This window comes from Capricornis sumatraensis, chromosome 3 (assembly GCF_032405125.1).
Source record: "Capricornis sumatraensis isolate serow.1 chromosome 3, serow.2, whole genome shotgun sequence".
NCBI lineage: Eukaryota > Metazoa > Chordata > Mammalia > Artiodactyla > Bovidae > Capricornis > Capricornis sumatraensis.
Genome location: NC_091071.1, coordinates 54,055,469 through 54,083,237, shown reverse-complemented (window position 1 = coordinate 54,083,237; position 27,769 = coordinate 54,055,469). Strand labels below are relative to the sequence as shown.

The 27,769-nt window shown below is 39.6% G+C and overlaps 1 protein-coding gene across 3 annotated transcripts in view; it reads left to right on the top strand.

Annotated features, from left to right (window-relative positions):
• The first annotated feature begins 432 nt into the window (after window positions 1-432).
• The window catches only part of ITGAV (integrin subunit alpha V), a 106,073-nt gene continuing 78,736 nt past the window's right edge, over window positions 433-27,769 (top strand). For 2 of the 3 annotated variants that reach the window (XM_068968097.1, XM_068968095.1), the window contains exons 1-2: window positions 433-617; window positions 11,323-11,453. In XM_068968097.1, coding sequence (XP_068824198.1) covers window positions 433-617; window positions 11,323-11,453 — 316 coding nt within the window. The remainder of the gene's footprint in view (window positions 618-11,322; window positions 11,454-27,769) is intronic. The other variant, XM_068968096.1, reaches the window with a different exon arrangement.

The window sequence follows — 27,769 nt, the reverse complement described above, 5'->3', positions numbered from 1 at the left end:
CACGGAAGTGTGCTCGGCTCGTCCCAGTCCGAGGCTGACTCTCCTCCCCCACTTCCTCCTGCGAATTGGCTCAGCCTCTAGGGCGGCTCCTCCTCCTGCTCTGCCTCCTCCCACTGGCCGAGGCAGGACCCGGGTCGGGGGTGCGGCGCCCGTCCCGGCAGTCCCGAGCCCGAGGCGCGACGCTGAGCGGCCAAGCCGGAGAGAGGCGGGGGCCGCCCGCGCTGCTGTCCCCGCCCCGCGCGCCCTGCGCCCCACTTCCCGGGCGGCCGCTCCGCAGCTCGGCCCTCCTTCCTCCCCCAGCGCTGTCCGGGACTCGCGGGGAAGCGAGCAGCTGGCAAGTTTCGGCGCGCGCAGGCGGCGGGCCGCGGGCTCCGTGCGCTCCGGGCGGGGTGGCCGCGGCTCCGGGCTCGGCGCCCCGAGCGCACTTCAACGATGGCTTCTCTGCCGCGGCGGCGACTGCGCCTTCGCCCCCGCCGCCTCCTGCTCCTTCTCCCCGGAATCCTGCTGCCTCTTTGCGGCGCCTTCAATCTAGATGTGGAGAGTCCTGCGGAGTACTCCGGCCCAGAGGGAAGTTACTTCGGCTTCGCGGTGGACTTCTTCGTGCCCAGCGCGTCTTCGTAAGTGGCCACACTTGGAAGGGGAGTTGGTCCCCTCCGCCATCAAGCGCACCCACCCTGTGATTTCCCACAGGGAGCGACCTCTGCAAAAGATCCCGGCGTCTATCCGTTCCTTCTAACCTTCCCTCCCCCTCACTGGGCGAGTTAGATTCTGGGTGGATGAAATACTTGGGGGAGGTGAACCCCCGCACTGCTCATCACCCAGTTCCCCCTGCTCCCTTCTTCATAGGGAGCGCTTTGAAGCAGACCTGTGCTTAAAATTAGGGGAAAGAGGGAAATCAACAAAGGCTAGTCCGGCGGAACACCGCGCAGCCTCTGCGGGCGCCCGGGATGTGGTCAGTTTCATCTCCGAACTTTTTTCTCTCCAATACCAGTTAGAGTTAGCCTTTCCTGTAGTCGTCTTTTTTGCTTCACAGCCTTACTTAAACACCCGTGTTTTTCGCTCTCCCCAAAGCCCTCCCTCATTCTTTACGCCTCTCAGTCTCATTCTGTCCCTCCTCGTCTGCTCCTTTTCCAGACATTCTGATGACTAAAATGACCATTCTGTTGTAGGAGATTCATTGTGTCTTATCTCTGAGACTGTCAAACCTGTGCACATTGGAGGCTGAACAGATGAATTGGATGTGTCATCTGTTCTTTTTATAGTGATCCATTATTTGGGTCATTGTTCAGAAAGAACAAGGGTGTTTGCTGAGTTTTCACTCACTACAGGTCGTTTCAGTTATGTTTCAAATTGCCAACGTTTCGCGTTGCACAGGATTTGGAACAGAGTTATTGTCATTATTGGATTAAAAGTTGTCTCTCACGTCACCAAACGCTGACATCATTCTCACCACCTACCACCTATGTTAGCGTTAGAAATACTGATTTAATCAGTGTTCACTGGCTGTCTTTTGATGTTTAAGTCTTGTTTCCAACAGGGAGAACTGTTCTTAGCTCTTATAAATCGTAGCAACATTTTTTTTTTTTTTCTGTATTTTAAAGTATTGCTTTTTGGGAAGGGGAGGGAGGATAATTTTAATGGTCAGTGCTTTTTAGAACCATTTTTTCCTATTCCTACATACCTAATTTGACGATGATTAAGTATTTTTCCTTGACTCTTAATAATATTCATCAGGATTTGTTCTTTCTGGGAGTTGTTGATTATCATTCATTTTAGTGACAACCTTTGCAGCAGTAAATCTGTTGGAAGCAGTTCGTGAAAACTAGACCTCGATCTCTGTAGTGAACTCAATTTTGCTTTCTCCAGCGTCATTGCTTTTTATGAGACCTGAGCACAGATTTTCCAAAGTGATAGAAATAATCGTTAACTTCAGGAAGCATTTACTGCCTTCTCATTTGATGTAATCATATTTTCAGCCTTTTTTGTTATTTAAATTTCTTTTTGTCTCCAGATAGTTTTAAGTGTATGCCTTTATATTCCAGAGGATTTTAGTTGCTCTCAGAGTGCTCTTAATAATTCTAATAATTTTGAAAATGCATGTTGTCTTTTGTCAAGAGTTACAGAAACAAGAATTAGCATTTAAATGCTTTCACGTTGATGGAGTGTTTTGCAAATACTGCTCTTAACTCTGTGGCAACCCTCTGAGCATAGTGGTGTAAAGATATGTGACAAAATGATAAACTTTAAGTGTTTTTACCATGGAAAATGAAGTAATGTTGACTGTTGGCATGACATATTTCCTATTTTTTGGTTGCGAGGCTGGATGTCTACTTTGTGACTAGCCATTGTAGTTGTTGAATACACTGTGACCTCATGGGTTTACATGATCTCCCACTTGGGCCTTTAATGTAAGGTAAAATTGAAGTTGGTTTGGTTTCATATAACATTTTGAAACTTTCTTCACAAACTCTGTTACTAATAGACTAGTGAGCTCTAGAAATAGCCTAACTTAAAAAAATATAAAATCATCTTTGAGATTAAAAAAACCCAAAATATATATAAACAAAGGTGTCTACTTCTGAGCATTTCAGATTTAAAAAAGATTGATGCAAACTTATGCTTCCCTGGTGGCTCAGTGGTAAAGAATCCGCTGCCAGTGCAGGAGATGGGGGTTCCATCCCTGGCTTGGAAAGATCTCCTGGAGAAGGGAATGGCAACCCACTCCAGCATTCTTGCCTGGACAATCCCATGGACAGAGGAACCTGGTGGCTACAGTCCATGGGGTTGCAAAGAGTCAGACAGGACTGAAATGACTAAACAACAACAATGTGCTTAATTTTGTAGAAAGGTACTTTTAAAGTTTAACAAGCATTGGAATCCCAGATGCATGAGAATGCCATTTACAGTATCAACAGCTGCATTTATTGTTGTCATTTGGTATGATAATAAACATCTAGAGGGAAATAAAATTCATGTTAAAAAAAGTGCTAATTAAAAATTCCTTTCTTCTGAAGGAAGAGTGCCTGGATTAATGAGGAAGCAATGAGGTCTCCTCCTGCTGCTTCTGGTTTCTGAAGGTGTCTAAATAACTTTGGCAGCTGAAGGACTGTTTTATGTCTCATTTTTCTTGTTACAGAAAATTGTTACCAAATTATATCCATACCCTAATGAAATCTAATGAATCAGTGTTCATAATAAGCAAAAATATTAAAGTGACTTCAGTAAAATTGCTCCAGAAATGTCTTAGGTTTAAAGTGAAAAGTCAGAAAAATTGTGATTTGAAAATTATGAAAAATATAGAAAACAAACTTACGATTACCAAAGGGGAAAGATTGTAGGAGAGAGGGATAAACTAGGAGTTTGAGATTAGCAGATGCAAATTACTATATATAAAATAAAGCAACAAGGATTTACTATATAGAACAGGGAACTATAGTCAATGTCTTGTAATAAGTTGTAATAAGCTATAATGGAAAAGAATAGATTACACACACATATGTATATAAAACTGAATCACTTTGCTGTACAGCAGAAACTAACACAACATTGTAAATTAGCTATGATTTAGAAGAAAAGGAAAAGTAATTATGAAAAAATAAAACATTGGCACTCCCTATTTTTTTTTCCTGTATGCATTAATTTATGGTGACTGTTTTGCCAAACTTACATAAAGTGTAGATAGTGTACACAGGCCAAGAAGCAAAGGCATGTTTTTCCTATGAAGAGTAATCAAAGGAGTTAAAAATTACACCCTAGGCTTAGTTATAATAATGGTATTTTACATTGGTTGACCTAGTTTGTAATTTACAAAGCACTTTTGCTGTGATTTCTCATTTTGCTCTACACCACAGACCCCTAGGGGAAGAAGGGAAGCAGATAAACTCATTGTTACAGATGAGGGAACTGAGGCCAGAAGCATTTGCAGCCTTTAGTTTGAGTGGGATGCTGTAGGGTAAAATGATGGGAACAAAAGGCAAAACAAATGAAATTCAAATTCCATTTAATTTTTGTGTTCAAATTTTAAGAAGAAAATGAACAGTTTTCTTATTCTTAAGGTATGTTATACAGTTCTCATTTTACATATATTTTGAAATAATGCTGTAATGAGCAACACTAGATTATAAGGCTTGCTTTTCCCCTCATTAAACATGATTGGAGCCTTACAGTTACTTCTTGTCCTGTGACCCCAAAGACAAGGTTTGGGTGAGTGTGCCGTGGTCACAGACCGTCCTGCAAAATGATTCTCAGTCCTGACTTCCTGTTTGCAACACCTGGAGAGCTTTTAAAACCATACTGCTTCCCTGTCTGCATCTTCTATCTCAAAGCAGAGCTCAAACTTTATATTCAACAGTCTCTGGATCATTTCTCCTTGACTAGACTGTCTTACCTCAATTTGACAAAAAAGAAAAGGAACTTTTTCACTAAGTGATGCCAGTTGCACCTGTTTCTATTATGGTACCTTCCTTCTCTCTGTCGCTCTGGAAATCATTTCATATTCCTCCCTCTCATTTTCTATTTTTCTTTATCTCTCCTACTGCACACCCCTAATATTAGTCAGTGATTAGTCACCAGGCAGAAGGTCCTAGAAGTTTTTCTTGCATCCGTCCCTGCTTTCCACTTGTACTTTGACGAGCTGTCACAAGCGTGGTCAGTGGTACTCAGGTCATCACCCTTTTGCTCATCATTTAGCTCTTAGACCTGCAAAACTTCTTACGTGTTTCTAATAGTTTTCTCTTTCTGAAGCATCTTTTGATCCTGGTATTCTGCTGTGTTCTCATGACCAGAGATGAAGTCCAAACTGCTTAACCTGGATGAAGGCCCCTTTCAGTCTGGCCCAGTCTGCATCTACATTTAAAAGCTTACATCCTATTTCTCCCTTCATCTTTGTAACCATCTTCACAATCTTTTTGGAGAAGGCAATCGCACCCCACTCCTGTACTCCTCCCTGGAAAATCCCATGGACGAAGGAGCCTGGTAGGCTGCAGTCCATTGCGTTGCTAGGAGTCGGACACGACTGAGCGACTTCACAGCCCTTTACCAAATAACACAGGTTATTTTCATGAACTGAATGTAGTGTGGCTCGGCTGTATTGGTTCTTTTTTCTTATCATAAATAATATACATGCACAGATTCTGTCATTTTTATTTGGAAAGCAAGTCCTATGTTGATTTCTCCTGATGAAGGCCCAAGGTTTATAGGATAGATATTATGAAGGAAAAGAGCAAATACATAGAATTTATAGTTAATGCATCTGTTTTACATCATATAAATGTTGACTGTAACTGCTTTTTTTTTTTTTTTTTAATGAAAAGCAAATGAGCCTGGAATTATAGCTCTGAAATAACATTCAGACACTATTATACACATTTCTTTCTGTATATGTATATGATCATTTTTGGTGAAACCTCACTGGTCAGCCAGAGTCAGCCAAAATATATTCAACATGCTTTATCATGGAGAAGTCGATGCTGAAAGCAGCCAAATAACTTAGTTCATTTGGAGAGTTTGAAAAGTGTTCTTGGCATTGTTGGCTGGTTGTCTCTCTTCGGTGGTCAAGGTCCCATTCCCTGAAGCAACTGCCCCTAAGGTACACTTTGGGTTAGAAGTGCATCCACAGGGCATCTTCCTGCTTGTCTGCTCATATCCTCTTGTCTCTCACATCCTCTTCCCCTCCCTCCCTCCTTCCCTTCCCTTTTTAAAATTTCCTTTTCCTGCCCCTCTTCTGCGCTCCCTCCTCTCTTCTCCGTCATCCTGTCCCTCCCTTTCTCCCTCCTCCTTTCCTATCTGCTGGCCCTCCCTCTTTCTTCTTCACCTGCTTCCCCCAAACACACATTCTACTCTTTGTATTTTAGAATTTCTTGGCATGATATTAATAGCCTGCTCATATATGTAAACCTTAATTTTAAAGCCATTTAATGAAAATAAGTCATTGAGTGAAAATGGGGATTCTGATACTGTTTTGGGGCAAACTTTCTGGTGGGAGATGGATTTTGCCAGGAAATTGCAAGCACGTGAAACTGAGTTGCTCAAGTTCACATTTTTGCTGCTTATCAGAGAAATCTCTGTCAGCCTCAACTAACTCTGTGTATCTTCCCCAACTGTCCACCATTGTCAGGAAATATTGCAAGCCAACTACTTTCTACCTTCTTTTTTACCTCTCTCCTGAGAGCTTGCCTTTGGGTTAATTAATGACCGTTTGAGAAAATTGAGGAAAGAAAAAGCTCTTTTAAAAAGAGATTTTAACTTTTTATTTCTTGTTTTATTAGGGAATAATTTTATTAATAGTTGTTTTCAGTTCTGATGTCATCATCTTGTATTTTTATGAAGTGGTCACATTTTCTAAGTTTGCTTTTATCTGTACGCATTCAGAAAATTGCGCTTTTAAGTAATTGTGCTGGGCATTACTATTTCCATACAATGGAAGTGGAAACTGATGCTGAGAGATTTATAGTGACTTTCTTGAATGATTTATATGGTGATTAGAACCTTTAGTCCCAAACTGCCCATTAGACAGTGCTGCTTACATCACACTTTTTTTTTTTTTTTTCTGGTCTGTCACTTCTTTTACTTTAATTAAGCTGTTGTAGACATTCATTAGATATTCCTAGATGAACTTAAGTAAAAATGATTTAATTATTTATAAGGTGTTTTATTAACAGGCTGTTTTTTGTTACTGGGGCAGAAAGACACATGACATAAGCTTGTCCTCCCAGAACACTAGCGGGCTTTTCCTCTCTGTGATATGTGTTGCTCTTATAGTCTTAATTTTCTCATATAGTATCTTTTGTCATGCTGTACTCTTTGTTCTCTACAAATGCTTAATTTTTTTCTCTCCCTTTTAGGACTTAACATTTGTCTAAGGCAGTCTTACTCTTTTTATCTCTCCATTTTTCTCTTTTAAAACTTTCTCTAACACTCTTATATGTAACTTAAATATCATGTTGACACTTTGCACAAAGAACTTTATTTCTCAGCTTTTTTTCCCTCCCAGTCCTCCCGTTAACCTAGCACTTAGAAGCTGAGAATGCTCACACATTCCTTTCATATTAGTCTACCATTTCTGTGGCATTTCACCAATGTGCAAGACTGCACATGAAGGTATGCTTAGGAAAACTTGATGAACACCCTGGTTAGCACATCTAATTACTGTCATTTCATGCCCATAATGTGCAAATGGTCTGATGAAAAGCAGCAGCCTTGTTTCTGGTCTTTTCCAAGGAACTCGAGCTCTGTGCTACCAAGAGTGAGTGCAATTTCCATTCAGAACTCTCCTATAGTGCCCTTTTTTCTGTCTTTGCTGAAGCCTGTTTTCCCTACCAACTTCCCAGCCCTCAAGTATCTGAAATCCAAGATTAAGAAGCGATATGTTACAGAAAGAAATTATATAAGGATAACTTAAATAATCAGATGTTTATTGGAGGATGATTTCTGCATTCTGCAGGGGTTGGTGATAGTGGAGATGGCTTTTTATGTATGGCTGTTAAAACTGAGACTTGTAACTATCAAATTACTTGCCACTCAGTTGTCAATTTAAAAAGCTTTTTAAAGTGCTTATTATGTGGCAGTACAAAGATGAATGAGGGTATCCTTCATTCATGGAAGCAGTTTCTTTTAAGGTGGGAAGAAGTGCTTTGCCAAAAAATTATTAAAGATACTGTAGTGTGCTGTGTGAGGACAGTTCAGAAATGAGTTTGCTTGTAGGTTTTTAGATAGATTCTGAGAACCGGCTCTTCTGTCCTGATGTCTTGGAACCTGTCCTTTATCCACAACACAAAAATCATAGCACACACCTGTACTTGTATTACCCTTATTAGGGCTACTGCAGGAATGATCCTATGCTTTTTTAGGTACAGATCTGAAAAGTATACTTCTCAGAAATACTTTTTTTTTTTCCCTATCTTGTACTCAAGAATCATTTAATTCAGATGAGGAGGGGCAATTTTATAATTTTGTAGCCAAATTTTTGACCTGTTGAAAGGCAGATTTCATATATATGTGTGTGTGTGTAATTTAACTGTTAACCAGCTTTGCTGTAGTAAAGGAGGGTAGGATGATAACTGAGCTGCTCTCTTATTCATGGGGGTTAAAGATTCTCTTACTCAGCTTTTTTTTTTTTTTTCCTTGCTGAATGAAAACTTAGCTGGCTATGAGGACAAAGAGCCAGCATTGGTGTTCTACTGATGCCAAATATGACTGCATAAAACTTTATTCAGCAGGGTGTGGCTTGGTTGGGAATTTTGTCTTTTGAGTGTGGAGTTTTAAGATGAGTATCTGAAAGCAAGATTCAAGTAATTCATGCAGCCAGCTCTTGACTGGTCTAAATAGGATTTGGCAGATACCATCCAGAAGAAATGAAATTGATAAATAAAAGTTAAAATCAAAGCATTCCAGTTCTTCCGCCAAATCAGTTTTATCACTTTTCCTTTGATGCCATGATTACCTTACAACCTTACAATAAAAATCTTTTAGCTCAAAAAAAAAAAACAAAAAACAGAGCATTCTATATTTAAGATGTAGTTTTGTTCATAATTTCACAAAAAAGTGAAAAGGAATTCTGAGTATTTTCTTTCTTTTTTTTTTAATTGTGAGTATTTTCTTTGCTGGAAGAATGTTTAAATGGCTTCGTGTTTAATAAGGAGATGAAATGATAGCAGTGGTAGCATTTATTGAGGGCCTTCTGTGCTTGACTCTGTCCTGCTCAGCCTCTTTTACTCTTTCCTCTTTCTCTGCCTCCTAAATGTTGTTGCTTCCTCTCTTTGGTCCTCCTCTCTGTGCGAAACTCTGCATTCCACATTCTCACCATGTTATCTCTAAGACAGAACTCCCCTTAGAGCCACAGATCACCAAGTAGGTGTCTCACAGGTGTTGCAGGCTAACATGTTGGGAACTGAATTCTTGGTTTTCCTGGAAAATACTCAGTCTGCCTTTTGCTTCCCTGCTCTCTCTGCTTTTCCAGCACAGTGTATGGTTCTCCCACTCCTGCGCTCCAGAAGAAAACTGAGGTATTATTCTTTCATCTCATCTTCTCTTCTACCTTAGTCAAGCCATGCGCTCTTCCGGTTCATTCTACTCCAGATATTTTCCAAATCTGCCCATCCGTCTCTTTCTTCATCTACGCTCCCAATCTCAGTTACTGTCACCTCCTCCCTCTGCTGCTGAAAGTCTCTCACTTTTCTTGTTCCATTTTTGCCCCCCTCCCTCTTTATTTGTTTCCCCTAAGGCACCAAATTTCATTTTCTTTATTAGATTATGTCTTTCTATTGCTTTAAAAAGAAACATTCAGAAGCTTGGACCTTAGGAGAAAATCCGAAAGTTTTGCTCTGGCTGAAGGACCCTGCGTGATTTAGTTTTGGCCAAGCACCCTTCACTTCACGAGCACCCTAGTTTTGTTTTGTGCCGTTCTCAGCTTGCTCTCCTTCAGCTGCTCCTCTTTGTAAGCTCTTTCCTGCCTTGCGTCTTTGTACCTCTGCCTGGGATGTTCCCTTCCACCTCTCCATTGTTGTTGTTCAGTCACAAAGTTGTGTCTGACTCTTGGTGACCTCATGGACTGCAGCACTCCAGGGTACTCTGTCCTCCACTGTCTCCTAGAGTTTACTCAAATTCATGTCCATTGAGTTGGTCATGCTATCTAACCATCTCTTCTTATGCCGCCCCCTTCTCTTTTTGCCTTCAGTCTTTCCCAGCATCAGGGTCTTTTCTACTGAGTTGGCTGTTCAGTAGAGCCACTCATCAGGTGGCCAAAGTATTGGAGGTTCAGCTTCAGCATCAGTCCATCCAGTGAATATTCAGGGTTGATTTCTTTTAGGACTGACTGACTTGTTCAACCTCTGCATCTCACTCCCTTACTCCCAATACACAAGACACTGTTTGGCAACTTCCTTCTAATCGTGTACACTTCAGTGTACTTAGAGGTAAATCCATTTGTGACTTTACCTACAAGAAGTCTTTTCTCCTAGTTCTGTAAAGATAACTTCCTTAGATATCCCTTTATCTGAAGAAAATCTCTCCCCTGCATTCCTTAGAGATAACTTTCCTTTATCTAAAAAGGTGTCCTCTCCCCATACCCAAATAATGTCTCTCAGCCAATTGTTGGTTTCTTTCCTAGCACTTGTAACAGCTACTAATCTTCTTTGCTAGTTTCTTGATTTTCCCCCGAGGGAATGTAAGCTCCACTGAGAGCAGGAATCAGGATGGTTTTATTCACCCTGGTTTCTCTAGTGCCCAGATCTGTGCCTTAGTAGTGGAGACACTCAATCTATCTTTTTCTGAATGAATAGAAAAACAGCTAAAGAAAAGACCTCTTTTATTTAAAAATCTGATTCCTGATTATTTTTATCTTTTGCTAATCTTACCCTTTTAGGAAATTGAATAGTGGTTTTGTTCTTTGACCAGAGGTTGATTAGATTAATCCAGTGAAAAGAGAAATTTGTTAGTCGCTATAAAAAAAAATTGAAGTATGTAGTTTTAAGACAAGATAAGTTTTCCCAGTGGAGAAATGATAATATTTAGATTTACCATACATTAGAAATCATTTATTTTTTTTGAACATTCAGGATATAGAATGTTTAAAGTAAATCATTAAAAAAAACCCCCAAAACCCCCAAATTAAAACAAAATGTCCCTGTCTTCAGCCAGCATATATTTTTAACAAATTTATTGAGTTATAATTGACATGATAAACTGTACCTATCTAAAGTGACAGTTTGGCTGGCATAAATTTTTAGTTGATATAACTTTGCCGACAAAGGTCCTATAGTCAAAGCTGTGGTTTTTCCAGTAGTCATGTACAGATGTGAGCGCTGGACCATGAAGAAGGCTGAGCGCCAAAGAACTGATGCTGAAGCTGAAGCTCCAGTCCTTTGGCCACCTGAAGCAGAGTCGACTCATTGGAAAAGACCCTGCTGCTGGGAAAGATAGAGGGTAGGAGGGGAAGAGGCAATAGAGGATGAGATGGTTGTATGGCAACACCGACTCAGTGGACATGCGTTTGAGCAAGATCTGGGAGATGGTGAGGGACAGGGAGGCCTGGCGTGTTGCAGTCCATGGCGTCGCAGCAGAGTCTGATACGACTTAGTGGCTGAACAACAACAGCGACAATAAGCCTGAAGTTGCCCTATAATGTGTTAGTGGATTGAATAAACCATACTGAATAATGTATGTATGTAAAAGAGCACCGAAAGGAAGATGGATTATGCTCTCAGTGAGTGGTTTTTAAAAAATATTTATGGATAAAATAAGGAGAATGATTGCTTTTCTTAAATCATAAGTGATGGGTTATGCTTTGTGTAACTTAAAGTCTTTGTCTTCCCATTTGTATTTTAGCAGGATGTTTCTTCTGGTGGGAGCGCCCAAAGCAAACACTACCCAGCCTGGGATTGTGGAAGGAGGGCAAGTCCTTAAGTGTGACTGGTCTTCTCACCGTAGGTGCCAGCCAATTGAGTTTGATGCCACAGGTAAGCATTTATATGGTGGCCCCTTTTCTTAATTTCTGTTATTTATGTTACCCTCTATCTTTTCCCCCTCTCCATTTGACATATTTTAAAACATTTAATTTTTGAAAATACTTGCATTAGCTTAAATGTAACAATTTAATGACATATATAAGTACTTCAGATCCCCAGAGAGTTAAAGACAAATGACTTATTATATGATTTTTTTTTTGTACAGTTTTGTGGCATGTAAAAGCCTTAATACATTATGTTTCTATTGCTTTAGATGTCTCCAACTTTTACTGATAATGTTAACCTGCAGAAGTCTGGGGAAATCTATTAAAATTTTTTGCCAACAGAGAAAGGACAAAAAGCTTTCTCTGAAGAGGTGCAAAAAATTTTATCAAAAACCAGTTGAGGGATCTTTTGTATTCAAGTAGATTTGGTTGACTTAAATTCTTTTCTAGAATTTATTGGGGAAATAATGTTATGATTCTGATAACATTAAAGTTTTCTCTACAGGGACAATTCTACTGTGGTGGTAAGGAGAAAAATAGGATAAGATGAGAAATAAATAACTTTAAGTTTTTCACTTACGTAGGTAAAATAAAATATGCGTGAAAGTGAAGTCGCTCAGTCGTGTTCGACTCTTTGAGACCCCGTGGACTGTAGCCTATCAGGCTTCTCCATCCATGGGATTTTCCAGGCAAGAGTGCTGGTGTGGGGTGCCATTTCCTTCTCCAGGGGATCTTCCCGACCCAGGAATTGAACCTGGGTCTCCCGCATTGCGGGCAGACCCTTTACCCTCTGAGCCACCAGGGAAGCCCCAAATTTACATAATCCTATATATATTTGTGTTGGTATATTTATCTACATTTGTGAAAGCTTAGAGAAATAGTTTGACATTCTTCAGGTACAATAGTTTGCATACTTTTTTTAACAGTGTTGATTTGTTGGCTTTGACAGAATATTTTAAGATAAGCCTGAAAAAAATTAATATTTTTTTCTATATTGTTATTTACTGCTAGTTCTAAAATATTCATTCTGGGAATTATACTATCAGTGAAACAGAAATCATGATATGGACTGTTCCCTTTGATATCATGATCAGTGCCAAAATGAATGTCAGTAAGCCAGTTCTTCATAGGAATCAGGTCACGTTTGCTTTTTTCCATTTGAAACCATCTGCATTAAACCTTGTTTTTTCCCCATATATATGGCATTTGGAAAACTCTAGGAGTATGTAAAAGGTTCAGTGTTACCACAAATAGAGAAATATGTCTGAGATTCAGGGTAGTATTGGTCAGGGCTTCTGTGTCTTCTAACAAAATATGCATGTTAATGAATAAAACTTGAACTGTTCAGATACAGTTCTGTATTCAACACCATAGGTTTTGTGCAGTGCAAGGTAATTTATTAATTGGTCTTTATTGAAATTTGTTTATTGAAAAAATTTCAAACAGTTTAAAAGAGTAAACAGTGAAAAATAGATTTGCTCACATCAGCCTGCTTAGAGGCTACCACTTTAAACAATTTCTTTTATCTTCTTAGAATTTGCTTATTCTTACATATCTATATATCTTAAAAAAAAAAAAAGCAACTCTCGATATAGTCGTCTATATATTACTAAGGTACCTGGGTCAACCCCCTCCGCCTCCCAATATAATCTCTTATAGACATGTATAGATTTACCTCATTCTTTGCCAATCATGGCGATTATTCAGTTTTATGTACATACAGTCCATATTGTTTATCTTGTGCCAGCAGGCAGGGCGGTCCATGCCCCAGTCAGCATTCTGGGCATCCTTGGCACACAGTAGGGTGGGGAACGGTGGAGAGGAGGCCTGGAAGGCAGATGGAAAAGAGCCAGCACCACCCCCCGCAGTTCTCCACGCTTCTGCCCCTGGTACCTCCTGCCGTTTGTTCTCTAGAGCAGCCAGAGTGATTCTTTTAAAATAATATTCAGATTGTAACATTCCCATTCAGATTCCACTGAGTGGATAGATTCCACTTCCATCTGTCTCACAGTAGCTGAGAGGACTCTTAAGTATTCAGCCCACCATTTCTGTCTTTACCTTCATGCTCTTCCAGCCTCACTGGGTCTCTTTGCAGAGGTTTGTAAACAGTAGGCACATTCTCACCTCATCTTTCCCTGGACTATTCCCACTGCCTGAAACATTGATTCCCCACATGTACACTGGGTGCCCCTCCATCACCTCCTCTAGGAATTCCTCAAATGTCATTTTCTCAGTTATGCGCTGACCTTCTTATTTAAAATTCCAATTCCCCCTTTCCCACTTTGTGCTCCCATCATCTTCTCTGCTTTATTTTTTTCCTTAGTACTCACGTTGCTGTGTAATTTATTTTTAGTTAATTTCTTTTAGTTATCCTTTCCTTCAATTAGGATATGTATTCCATGGGGATTGTTTTTATCTGTTTTGTTCACTGCTGCAATCCCAGGGCCTAAAACAGTGCCTGGCACAAGTGGTACCCAATAAATTAAATAGAGAATGAATGAGTCATAAGAGCTTTTCCTATCGTGAGGAAATTGCTAAAGTCCTTCAGTTGTACATTGACATGTATGGACTTTTTCTATTCTTTTAGTCCTTGGTTATGATAGTTCTCTAATCATTTTGTACAGCCTCTATGAAAAAAATATACAAATTGTATTTTTTCCAATACAGTTTTTATCCAAATAGTGTTTGAATTTAAGAAAACAGGACAATATGGTTTTCAGTAATCTAGTCATAAACATGTATATCTATCTGAAACTAGCACCATCAGAGTGTATCTTGACTATGGAAGAAATGCTTACAACTTACAGCATCCTCCTGAACTTTCCTCACACCTCTGTCCAATCCTAGCCCAAATACATCACATCTCTGCACCATTGATATTGATGTCTTTTATCTTTTTCATTATCCCAAGAGAGATAGTGGCATTTCTGTTTCCCTCATCCTCAGTCTTGAGTCAGGAGAGATAGTAACTGAGAGGATAAATGTGGTTTCTGGAAGCAAATCGCCTGGGGGTTAACCCAGCCCTGTCATTTACTGCTGTTCCACTTTTCAGAGTTTACTAACAGGTTACCACCCTCTCCCTGACACACTGCAGGAGTATGTTAAAAGGAATGAGTTGATTCCTATGGAGTTAAATGGAATGTTAAAACATGTGACCTGCTTAGTGCAGGGCCAGGCCCACTACGGTCACTCACTTAGTATCTGTTGTTCTGTTGCTCAGCTGTTTTCCAGCTCTGCGACTTGGTGGACTGCAGCACGCCAGGCTTCCTTGTCCTTCACCATCTCCTGGAGTTTGCTCAAACTCATGTCAGTTGAGTCGGTGATGCCATCTAACAGTCTTGTCCTCGGTCCTCCCCTTCAAGTTGCTTTATATTGTTAATACTTCTCCCTTCTCAGGGACCCTGCTTACTTTCATTTGTCTCTATGATCCTGCCCTCCCCCCGTACTCCTTTTTAAATTTTTTTTTTTAAAAGAAAACAACTTTCAAACATGCTTTACTTTTTCGTACCTGAAAACTTCATCGAAACAGCTTTCCCTTGAGCTTGTGTCTTCTGTTAGCCATTTTCCTTTCTCCTTTTCTTCACAAGCAGGATATTGAACAGTCTGCCTCCCTTTATCACCTCCCATGCTCAGCTACTTCAATCTGGTGGCTCCCTGAACCTAACCCAGCATTGCCCAAACTCAAATCGCTGGTGGCAGCTCTGCCTCAGTGGACACTTGATCTCTTGTCCACCACTGTCTTGTTTAAAGTTGCCACTTTTTGCCTGTCTGAAACTATCTTGTCCTCTTATTTCTCCTGACCTTAAAAAAAAATATTATTGAAGTATAGTCGATTTATAATGTGTTAATTTCTTCTGTACGGCAGAGTGACTCAGTTATATATGTATTCATTTCTTTTCGATTATGCTTTGTCATAGGATATTGAATATAGTTCCCTGCCTCCTAACCTTCTTGGTACTCTTGTGGAGTTTGCCCTTTGACTCTTCTTTCTTCACTCTCTCCATCTATATTTGCTGTGCATCATCGTGTCATGAAAAGGAAATAGACCGTGGAGTCACACAGACCTGCGTTCAAATCCAGGCTCTGCCATTTTTTCCAGTGATGTTGTCTAGTCGGACTCTTCGTGACCCCATGTACTGTAGCCAGCCAGGCTCCTCTGTTCATGGGGTTCCCCAGGCAAGAATATTGGAGTGGGTTGCCATTCCCTTTTCCAGGAGTTCCCATTATTACTTTGGGAAGATTGCCTACCTTTCCACAGCTGTACTATATTCCAGGGCTGATCATGAAACGTTTCAGTTACTTAATTTATTTTCTCTGCTTTATTGTGTTTCTGAGTCCAGAGGAGACTTCAGTGTTTTAAAGGGCTCCATCCTCATTTTTTTTTTAATATTTGGGAAATAAAATTTATTGTTGTTCAGTCACTAAGTTGTGTCCAGCTCTTTGCGACCCCATATACCAGGCTTCCCTGTCCTCTACTGTCTCCTGGAGTTTGCTCAAATTCATGTCCATTGAGTTTGTGGCAGTATCTAATTGTTTCTTCTGCCGCCTTCTCCTTTTGCCTTCAATCTTTCCTAGCATCAAGGTCTTTCCCACTGAGTTGGCTCGTAGCATCAGGTGGCCAAATAATTGAAACTTCAACTTTAGCTTTAGTCCTTCCAGAGAATATTCAGGGTTGATTTCCTTTAGGATTGACTGACTTGATCTTCTTGCAGTCCAAGGGACTCTCAAGTGTCTTCTCAGTACCATAGTTTGAAAGCATCAGTTCTTTGGCGCTTAGCCTTCTTTATGGTCCAGCTCTCATAGCTACACATGACTACTGGAAAAACCATAGCTTTGACTATATAGACCTTTTTTTTTTTTTTTTTGAAGTGAAAAGAAATCATTCTAGTATACACACTTTCACTTCAGTTAACTCAACAATGATTTCTGGTAGGCATGTTTATCCTTTAGTTTTGCTTCAAGTTTATTTTTCAACATAGAGCAACCTTCCTAATGAGATAGTTGAGTTGAACTATTTATTTTTAAAGAATACAATGTACCTTGTCTTCAAAGAGTTTTATCAACTTTAACATTTTCAAAGAGTCCTATGAGGCCGCTTATTATGGTGGTTTCCTCCGGAAACTTCCCATTTGGAAGACTGCAAAACAGACTAGGATCTTCCCCAGTCTATTGGTTGCTTATATTCATAGCACATCCTAGGTGGGTAAGAGGTAGAGATTGAATGATATATAGATCGCCTCCAATCCCAGCTGGGTGAGAAAGCTTCGTTTTTAGAAAGGAAACCAAATCATGAAAACTTTCCTAATGGTGTGATTTATTCCAGGATTCTTTCAAACTTAAGAAGGGAATTTAATCCTTGTACACAGTACTACTCTTCTTTATGGCTTTCTCACGTTTTCTTCTCCAGCCATCATTCTCTAGCCAGGTGACTGAAAGCATGAAGTCCCTTTCTCCTTTCATAATTAAAGGTGGTGATAGTCTTCTCATTTCCCACCAAATGGATCCAACCATGCTTTCAGCCATGGTGGCTTCTTAAACAATACCGGTTCGATTTGTGGCTTATTGCTTCTGTTACTCCTACAGTTGCGTTAGGATCTGGAAGTAGATGAGGTAGAGGGGCCACCAATCAGGGAGATGAAGCTCCCGAAAGTGAGAGCAGTGTGCAGATTCTGGGACACAGCTGTAGCTGGGGGCGGCCTGGATTTCTATATAGACCTTTGTCGGCAAACAGTCTCTGCTGTTTAGTATGCTGTCTATGTTTATCATAGCTTTCCTTTCAAGGAGTAAGCATCTTTTAGTTTCATGGCTGCAGTCACCATCTGCAGTGATTTTGGAGCCCAGAAAAATAAAGTCTGACACTGTTTCCACTTTTTCCCCTTCTATATGCCATGAAGTGATGGGACTGGATGCCATTATCTTAACTTTTTGAATGTTGAGTTTTAAGCCAGCTTTTCGCTCTCCTCTTTCACCCTCTTTAGTTCCTCTTCACTTTCTGCCATTAGAGCAGTATCATCTGCATATCTGAGGTTGTTGATATTTTTCCCAGCTGTCTGGCTTCCAGCTTGTGCTTCATCCAGCCCGGCATTTCACATTATGTACTCTGCATAAAAGTTAGATAAGCAAGGTGATAGTATATAGCCTTGTTGTAGTCCTTTCCCAATTTGGAACCATTTTGCCTTCTTGCATTTCATTTTCTTTGGGATGTTTTGGTCACTGCCTCTTGTACAGTGTAGAACCTCTGTCCATAGTTCTTCAGGCACTCTGTCTACCATATCTAATCCTTTGAATCTATTCATCACCTCTACTGTATAATCTTAGGGATTTTTTATTTAGGTCATGCCTGAATGGCCTAGTGGTTTTCCCTGCTTCCTTCAGTTTAAGCCTGAATTTTGTAATAAGGAGCTTATGATCTGAGCCACAGTCAGCTCCCGGTCTATTTTTTGCAGACTGTATAGAGCTTCTTCATCTTTAGCTGCAAAGAATATAATCAATCTGATTTCTCTATTGACCATCTGGTGATGTCCATGTGTAGAGTCATCTCTTGTGTTATTGGGAAAGGGTGTTTGCTATGACCAGTGTGTTCTCTTGACAAAACTTTGTTCAAGGCTGCTTCATTTTGTCCTTGGAGGCCAAACTTGCCTGTTGCTCCAGGTATCTCTTGACTTCTACGTTTGTACTTCAATCCCCTGTGATGAAAAGGACATCTTTTTTTTTCCCTTTGGTATTTAGTTCTAGAAAGTCTTGTAGGACCTTCATAGAACTGGTCAGCTTCAGCTTCTTCAACATCAGTGATTGGGGCATAGGCTTGGATTATTGTTATGTTAAATGGTTGAATTTATAAAATTACTATGATGTTGAATTTATAAAATTATTTTATTACATTAGCTCTTAGATGATATACAGTAGATATTACAACTAGTGATTAGTATCATATTTCTAAAACTTCTAGGGATGCCCCTGCATTAGGTAAGCCCTTGTGACTTTTGCTAGCTAATGAAACATGAGCAGCAGTGTAGATGGAAGGGTTTAGGAGTTGGGACATTGTTCTTCTCCACCTCTTGCCAGATGGCACAGTGAGTGGTGATAGTTTAAATGATAGAGGCTCGCTCAGCGTAGGTTCCTGAGTGAGGATGATGTGAAGCTTAGGCTCTTACTGACCCACAATGTATGTATATAGAATAATTTTTTGTTATTTTTGACTAATAGATATTGGGGATGCTTGTTACTTTAGCATAATGCAGCCTAACTGAATAATACATGTAGGGATATTAAAACTAAGTAATTTTATCAGTAGTCAGCTTTTGGAAAATGGTTATTAAAACCCTTTCCTACTCTGCATGCCAACCCGAGTTCCTGTTAAGTTTTCTTGTTCTATTTTATTGGATCCTGAGTAGCTAAGTAAATAGATATTGTTGCTTTGCTAAGAATGGCCCCTGGTTGGTAAATTGAATTTAGTTTAGGAGAAACTATAGACTGTTAGTAGCTGATGGGGAAGCCATAGCGTCAGCGTTCCCTGAGTGCATTGACTCTCATAACTGGCATGTCCTTTGTGGGAAGTCTGAAAGTGCTGGCTGTGGGGTTTTTATAGGAGATACCATTCCCTTGGGGCCTGAGACCTGACACACTGGTAGCTGCTTTATCCACCAGATCTCGTTCATGTCTGAGCTGTCTCCTGGTGAGGCAAAGAGAAGGGCTCTGGACAGCTGTGTGTACTGCTGTGCAGGAAAGTTCATGTGAGGACTCTCTTAGGGAGGTATGTCCGGTTCTGTTCTAAAGCCTCGAAATAGACTGGTGCTGAGTGTGGCCTCTGGTGGTTTTGTGAGTCTGACCATTAAACTGAATCCTGAGAATCCCTCCTGATAGTTGTATCAACATTTGAAGTTTTAACTGTATGAAGTACTTGCTTTAGGCTCATTTATTTCTTGGGCTGTTTCTCTTTAAAAACAGAATAGTGACTTATCCCTTTTCGTAATAAGAACAAACATCAGCTAGTTGCAGAATCACAATAATGTTTTTTACAGTAAGGTGCTTTTTGGAGGAAATACTTGGTGTTAGTGTATTATCAATGTCCTTTCCCAGTTCCCTTTGTCTGCCTTTTAGATCAGCTTCTGCTATGCAGGCTGTCAATGCAGTAAGTACAGCTCTTTTTCTTTATTTAGCTAAAATTTACACTTCTTTTCTTTCTGGTTGTCTTACGATGTGTTTGTTTTCCAGACTAGACTGTAAATTCTCCAGACAAATTTGTTTGTGCTCACCATTGCGTGCTAGTGAATAGAGAAGTGCTTGGCATATGGTAGGCTGTGTGTGTGTATTTATTGCCTGCAGGTGTTGGGTTTTTCATGTAAAGCAATAAAAATTGACTTTGGCTAAATTTTGCTGAATAGGAATTTATTGGCAGAATATTGGTAACTCGATAGTTTTCTGAATAATGCGTAAGAGAAGCTAACAGTAACTAGTAGTGTAGGTAGGGTTTTATTGTTATTGGAATTGCTGTTACTGGCTATGGGACAACACCAGGAGAATACTTTCTTACCCATCTCTGGCTTTTTGCATCACTTGCTAGAGATTCAAAGCTTTTATGGTAGTATCTGACTGAGTCTAAGACATTTGCCTATGCCTATGTCAGAAAATCTGTCTTACCTGGCACAGGTAAGAAATGATAGATTATGAGCTTGTTTAGAGAACTGAAACTTACAGTTCTTCAAGCGAAGAAAAAGAATAGCAGTAAGAGAGTACCTTTTTCTCTTTTGGGTTGGAAAACAAGGTCATAGTAAGAAAACATCCTTTACAAGTCCAGTGTATATCTGTGGTGGTTGTTCAGTTGCTAAGTCATGTCCAACTCTCTGCAACCCCATTGGCTGGAGCATGCCAGGCTTCCCTGTCCTCCACTATCTCCGGAGTTTGCTCAAGTTATTGTGTGTTTGTCGGGAAGATCCCCTGGAGAAGGAAATAGCAATCCACTCCAGCATTCTTGCCTGGAAAATCCCATGGATGGAGGAGCCTGATAGGTTACAGTCCATGGGGTCGCAAAGAGTCAGACATGACTGAGCGACTTCACTTTCACTTTCACTTACTGATCAATAATTCATGAACCAATTTTATTTTCTGTTTATCAAAGATATACCTAGATATTAAACAGTGTATAACTCTGTAGGCCATTTTAGTGTGACTTGTCACGTGCATTAAGACATGTAGCAGTAGCTAAGAAAGAAAATCTGGAGTTTGGTATTAGAATAGCGTAACACTTAGTTTCTTAGCTCTTAAAGAGGAAAGATGAATACTTGTAGTGTGCTTTTTTCTTATCCCAGGGCATGATTTTTGGTAGTGGAAGAGGAAGAAAGATTTTAAAAATTATGGTGGGAAGACCCATCTAAATTTATGTCACTTTATGTCTGAGCAGTAGACATGAGTAGATTTATACTGAAATAAAGGAGGCAGACCCAGAAAGTCTTAACTCTGATTGAGGCCTTGGAGAAAAGCTTCCCAGATCAGTTTCTGGTATTTTAGGTAGCTAATAAAAGATAAGGTAGAATTCACCATAGGCAAGAGACAGTTCCAGGGCAGAGGAAACAAAATATGCATAGATTGCTGCTAAGTCACTTCAGTCGTGTCCTACTCTGTGCGACCCCATAGACGGCAGCCCACCAGGCTCCGCCATCCCTGGGATTCTCCAGGCAAGGACACTGGAGTGGGTTGTCATTTCCTTCTCCAGCGCATGAAAGTGAAAAGTGAAAGAAGTTGCTCAGTCGTGTCAGACTGTTAGCAACCCCATGGACTGCAGCCTATCAGGCTCCTTCATCCATGGGATTTTCCAGGCAAGAGTACTGGAGTGGGGTGCCATTGCTTTCTCCATGCATAGATTAGTAAAAGTGTATTTCAAGGAAAATCAAATAATTCTATGTGACCTGCATGTGTACATTTTTCTATAAGATTTATATGCATAAGGTGAGGGTGTTGAGGGCATGTTGAGAAATTAAGCTGGAAGTAAATGGAGGAAGGATCTAAATGAACTTTAAAAAGATACTTCAAGCCAGCAGTCTAACCAAATAAATTCACCATTGAGCCTAACACACATAGAGCATTGTATGAAAAATAAAAGGATCTAGAACCCAGTGGGTAGAGCGCTTGGTTCTTTGCCATGCTAAGTAGATTTGATGTGAACTTTACAGAGAAAGTAACATTTTCAGTACCCATTCTATTAATTTTCTTAGTCATTATTTTTGGTAGAATTATACAGGTTACATGAAATGATGAATATTATATGGATAGCTCCAAAATATTGTAGACGTGTCTTTTAAACAAGGGACATGTAGGGTTCTGTGATGAAAAGTTTAATTTAGTAGAAAATTCAGTCTGAGATGGTAAGCTTATTTACTGCTTTGATTTTTGAATGATATTTGTGCATTACTGATCCTGCAGGAACAAAAAAACCTCATTCTAAACTTTCTTATTTCATGGATTTGTGAAACTTAGTTCCTAAACATGCTCTCTTAATTTTCTTTTAAGCTTTTGACTTTTGCTTGTCTTCTTTGTTTTCTTTTGTTAACTTCTAAGCAAAACTTTATTATGTTTCTAGTTGTGTCCTTTTGTGTGATTTGTCTTTTTTCTTTCTCCTGCTGATTCCCTTCATGTAATATGTAAATAAAACCACAACTAGTATGTAAAAAGGAAAACCTCGTGTTTTATTTTATATACCTGTTCAGTGATTTCATCTACTTTGAAATGGTAGTTACCCACTTAGATTTTTAAATCCCTTCATCTAGTGACTCAGCAAAATTGGTAGGTTTTAACCGAGGTTTGCATAATGGTTGAAAACTGATTTTTCCCTAAATTGATAGAATAATTTGAGACATGGGTTGAATTACTGAAATTTAAAAGGTCATTTTGGGGTATGATTTGTTTGTTTTCTACTAACATGATTTTTTAAAAAAATTTTGAGATATAATTGATTTACAATATTTTATACATTTCAGGTGTACAACACAGTGATTCACAATTTTTAAAGATTATGCTCCATTTATAGTTATTATAAAATAGTGCCTATATTTTCTGTGCTATACAGTATACCCTTGGAGATTGTTTATTTATCCACAGTAGTTTGTTATCTCTTATTCCCCTACTTCTAAAAAAACAAAATGATTGTTATGTAGAAAACACAATTTATCTGAATGTAGTTGGCAACCTGCTTGTATTCTTGCCTGGAGAATCCCATGGACAGAGGAGCCTGGTGGGCTGTATAGTCCATGGGGCCGCAAAGAGTCTGACACGACAGCACACAGCACACAGATGTGGAAAAGTAGAACTTAAGCAAGTCTACTTTAGTGTAAGGACTAATGATCTGTGTATTTTAAGAAGTAAAAATGTTCTAAAATTGTATTATGTTGGTATGCAAAACATTATCAAGAATATGTAGCAGGATAGGGTTAATCTGTTATCTCAGTTTTGTCTTCATGCCTGATTAGTTTCTTATTTTTTTTCATCACAAGTTACTATAAATACATTTGGAGGCTTAAAAACAGCTCAAATTTGTTATCTTCAGTTTCAAAGCTCTGATGTCTCATTGGGCCCAAATCAAGGTGTTTGCAGTGCTGCATTCCTCTTGGGGGCTCCAAGGAAGAAGCCATTTTCAGGCCTTTTCTAACTTGAAGAGGCCACTCATCTTCCCTGGCTTGTAGCCCCCTCCTCTGTTTTAAAAGCCAGGATTGACTGGTTGGGTCTTTCTCAGGCCACATCACTGATACTGACTCTTCGGCCTCCCTGCTGTGACTACATCAGGCCTACTGAGATAATCCTGAGTAACTTTCCATTTCAAGGCCCTTAACTGAATCACACCTGCTAGGTTCCTTTTGCTGTGTAATGTCCTATATCCAGGTGTGACATTTCATCTGGTGTGAAGTTTCCAGGGATTAGGATTTGAATGCCTTTGGTGGTGGGGTGGGGTAGTGGGGATTATTCTGTTGTCAGAGCGCCCTTTTAAATATTTTGTTTGATATTGGTTAGGGGCTTCCCTGGTGGCTCAGTGGTAAGCAATCTGCCTGGAATGCAGGAGACATAGATTTGATCTCTGAGTCGGGAAGATCCAGACATGGCAAGACATGGCAACATACTCCAGTATTCTTTTCTGTAGGATCCCATGGGCTGAGGAGCCTGGTGGGCTACAGTCCATAGGGTTGCAACGAGTTGCACACGACTGAAGCAACTGAGCACGCATGCACACCCATACTATAAGCTACTTTAAGGGCACAACCATGATTGTATAAGTCGGCCTTGTTTTCTCTTTCCTTGTTTTTGCTTTGGCTCTGTTGTTATGGAGAATGCAAACTAGAAGGTGAAGGCTCAAATTCTTGTCCTGACACTCACTAGATGTGACCTTGTGCAAGTGATTCAAGTTTGCCAGCCTCAAATTTTCCCATTTATCAAATAAGCATAAGACCTACACCTCAAACTTGTATGTGGATCAAATGAGATAATGTCTGTGAAGAATGTCTTCATCCTTCATAAATGATGAAGCAGTATACAAATGAAGAAAGAATAGTTGACATCAGGCTCATACTGCAGCTGTGGGGAAGTGAATGATTATGGAAAAGGAATAAAATAAAGTAACTGGATATCCTTAACTGGATTATATCTAGGTCTGTGTTGTAACCTCTTACGATAACATTTAGGAAAATCTTTTTGCAACATGCTTTCCTTTTTCAGGAAGCAGATGTTACTGACAGATTGACCATTGCCCAGTTTTCTTAATAGTAAATCTTTTCTGAGAAGTTAAACAGATGATGAGCACTGACAGAGGAGAACATGTAGCACCTGGCACTGTTGAAGTCTCTGTTTAGAAATGTGGACTTGGCTGCGTGATTTGTTAAATACATCTCTTATAAAGGAGAAGCACCTACATTTATGTCCCACATTCAGCGAATTGGTGGCACCTCTCACCAACAATGTCTGTCCTAGAGAACGTCATAAGGTCATTGCCCTCCACCCAAGTGACTTGCTGAAACACTTACCACCTGTTCCCAGAAGGGCTTGGCTGTGTAGACTGTGGGCAAACCCTGGCTATGCCAGTTTTCCAGTCAAGAAAACGGCTGTGGAGTTTTTCTGAAAATTACTATGCTTTGTATTTAATAGCAGATAGAAAACTGAGCTGCTCTCTGGCCTCTGTCATTCAGTTGCCAACTCACTGCAATTAAAACAGTCAGGCTGACTCAGAAACGGCCTGAGTTTGCCTTTGTCCTCCTGGTGGATTTTCTGTCTTTCAGAGTGGTGTCGAGATACCTGTCCAGGTGCAAATTAGAAAGTTAAAAAACACAGAGAAAATAGTCTCCCTTCCCTTGTTAATACAAAATAAGTTTATACTAAAGAATTACATATATGTGTGTTTTTTCACTTTTTATTTAGCATGTCTGTGTTTATTCACATATGTTGTTTTTTAATGAAACTGTTTCTCCTAATATACTCTATTGTTCCCCAGTAGAGAATTACTCAATTGAAGAACTGGCAGACAACCTAGAAATCAGTTAATCCAATTCTTTTATTACTAGTTGACTACCACTCATGCAGTTAGTTCGTATTTTAACACTTTAAATATTTTACTGAAGCTGAGCACATGTAGTCCTTTAAAGACCATCCTCTTCCCAGCCCATTTGGACCTGACTCGTCCCCATTATTTTAAGACTTAACGGTGACTTTTTAAATCTTTTTAATCTTTTTTTTAATCTTTGGTAAAGAGTTTCTGTTTTAAAATGTTAGACGCTTTCAGGATCATTTCCTTCTCATCTGTACGAGGAAACAAACCAGCATTGATAGAGCACTGGGTGTTTTCAAAGGGCCTGTATTCTTTGTGCTGGCTCCGTCAGAAGCATCAGAATTGCTCATGGAAGGAGAGGGAGATTTTGATTCTCTGTTCCCCGTGATGGTAATAAACCAGTCAGTAAATAAATACCAATCCCCAGTGAAATGAGCTTTATCATATTTTCTTCTGGCTCTATTTTTCTGACACTTGTTTGCTTTTGAAAAGCAGCTGTAGCTAATATATATAAAAGATATTCTTGGATAGCTCTGTGTAAATTAGTAACACTTGCTCGTGTTCATAGACTATGATTTATTTTTACATTCACAAGTGATTAGTTTTCCAGTAGTCTGTGGCCAAACACTGGATTTAGAGATCTTTATCTCTTGTCATTTTAAAGTCAGTACAATTACACTTTTAGAGACATTTAAAGACACTTTAAAGTTTATAAAGCAAATCATTCTTTCACTAATACTAAAGTATAACCATTGCATGTTGTCTTTCAGAGTTTCTTATATTAAGAAACTGTGTTTTCTTACTCAGTCAAAGAAGTTTATTAGCCTCCATTTTGGTCATCAGTAATATCTGGAATTTTGGTTTTTTTAAATGAATTATTTTTCACAGCATTCTACTCCAGTAGCTTGAGTACTAGGAAATATAATGTTTAATGACTATATGAAGAATAATGCTTATATAAAAATTGCTAGGAGAGCATGTACAGCTTAAATATTCTTGAATTTCATGAGCTAAAACTCTGTGTGTGGAAGATGAAAATGTAAACCTTAAGTTAATTAAAAGGGGATATATAAGCTCCTAACAGAGCTTTTGTATATGAAGGTTTTTGAATACATACCCATGCTACTTTTTTTTTCACTTTTTGAAACATACAAACAATACATATTCATTGATTGAGAAAAATGAGAAAACTCCAAAGGGCAAAAAAGAAAAGAAAAATCTCCCAAATCCCACCACTGAGGAAATCAATAGCTATAGGATATGTTTGGTTGTGTGTGTATAACATGTTTGTACATGTACCATGTGGCCTTTGTATATATACTGTGTGTGTGTGTGCGCGCATGCGTGCGCAACTGTGTACATATAAATATGTAAAATTATAGTGCCGGGGTCCAGCCCCAGTGGATCCAGGGAATTCGAAGCAGAGACGGCGTTGGCGAGAAAAAACTTATTTATTTAGAAATATAAAGAGAGACTAGGAAAGAATAGTGTAGTAGGAAAATCAGTGGAGAAAAGAGGCTGAATAACTTGGTTTATGTGGAAAACCAATAAAGTTCCAAGACAAGGAACTTGCACTGTCTACGTAGGCCACCGGTGCCTGCTTGAATAGCGGAGGGTGCCCCCGCCTTGGGCTCCCTCTCGCGTGGGTCTCAGAAGCCAGGGCAAATAAGTAGACTCGGTTGAGCCTCCATGCTCCAAATGGGAATTCAGTCAGAAGAACGAGAAAAGAATGACATGGGGGAGCCAAGCATCGGTGCCAGACCCAAGACTTTATTTTCAAAAGCAGCTTATATACCCTAAGTTATACATAAAGAAATAATGGCATATGCAGAGTTATGCAGGGGCAGCAGTCCTGACCCTTATTGAGACCAGGCTTTCTTTTTGCATACCTTCTCGTATAGAAAAGGTCTCAGGTAGCTTACATTATCTTCTGGCCAAGAGGCCTGTTAACATTTTTATGGCTGTCTTCCTAGATAAATGTCTATCAACCAGAAAACTCTTTTTCCCTTGAAGTGTTTTTTCTTTAATCTGCATCACCCTCAAAGTACTAAATAAAGTTATATTCCTGTAGAACAAAGGTACAGTGGGTTATAACAAAGAAAGTACTTAACCCAAAGATCTAATGTTGCTAATGCCAGGGCTACCACCTGTTTTTTCTATATACCAACTATATCAACAAAAGATATGAAAACTTGGCAGCAAGTATTGGCTCAACAAATGAAACCCTTAATCAGTCCTATTCTAATGATTTTGACTCCTCGGAAGCCCCTGCATTCCTAGGATGTTTTAAGCTTCCTGTGCCTCTCACGGTCGGGAGGCCACAAACAATCATATGCACAGCTATAAGAGTCTGGCAGGCAGGCTAGAAAGCCATCAGAGGGGTTTTTGAATTGAAACACTCTTATTATGCCAAGGAGATTTATTATCTAAAAGCTCTAAATTAACTTTTTCCAGAAAAAGGTGGTGGGGGGACAGCCCCCTGTTAATGTCAGAAGAGTAGGTGGAAAGCATAACACAGTAAAGCAGGCAGACTCTGGTTTTTGGGGGTAGATGATCAGGAACCGGGAGTGGGGGGGTGGTCTCCTGAGGCTCAAACCCGCCTTTGCGTATGCCGAGCCTCCTTCCTCATGACCTTTGCCATGGGCAGAGTTCCTCATGCTGGCTCCTGGCATTAGAGCTTACTCAATTTACTCCTATTGTAGATAGATTTTTTAGCTTTTTTTAAACTATTATAACAATGCTTTGAACATGTTTATTATATTTTTGTTCTTTTAAATTATTTATTTAGGGCTAATTTCTAA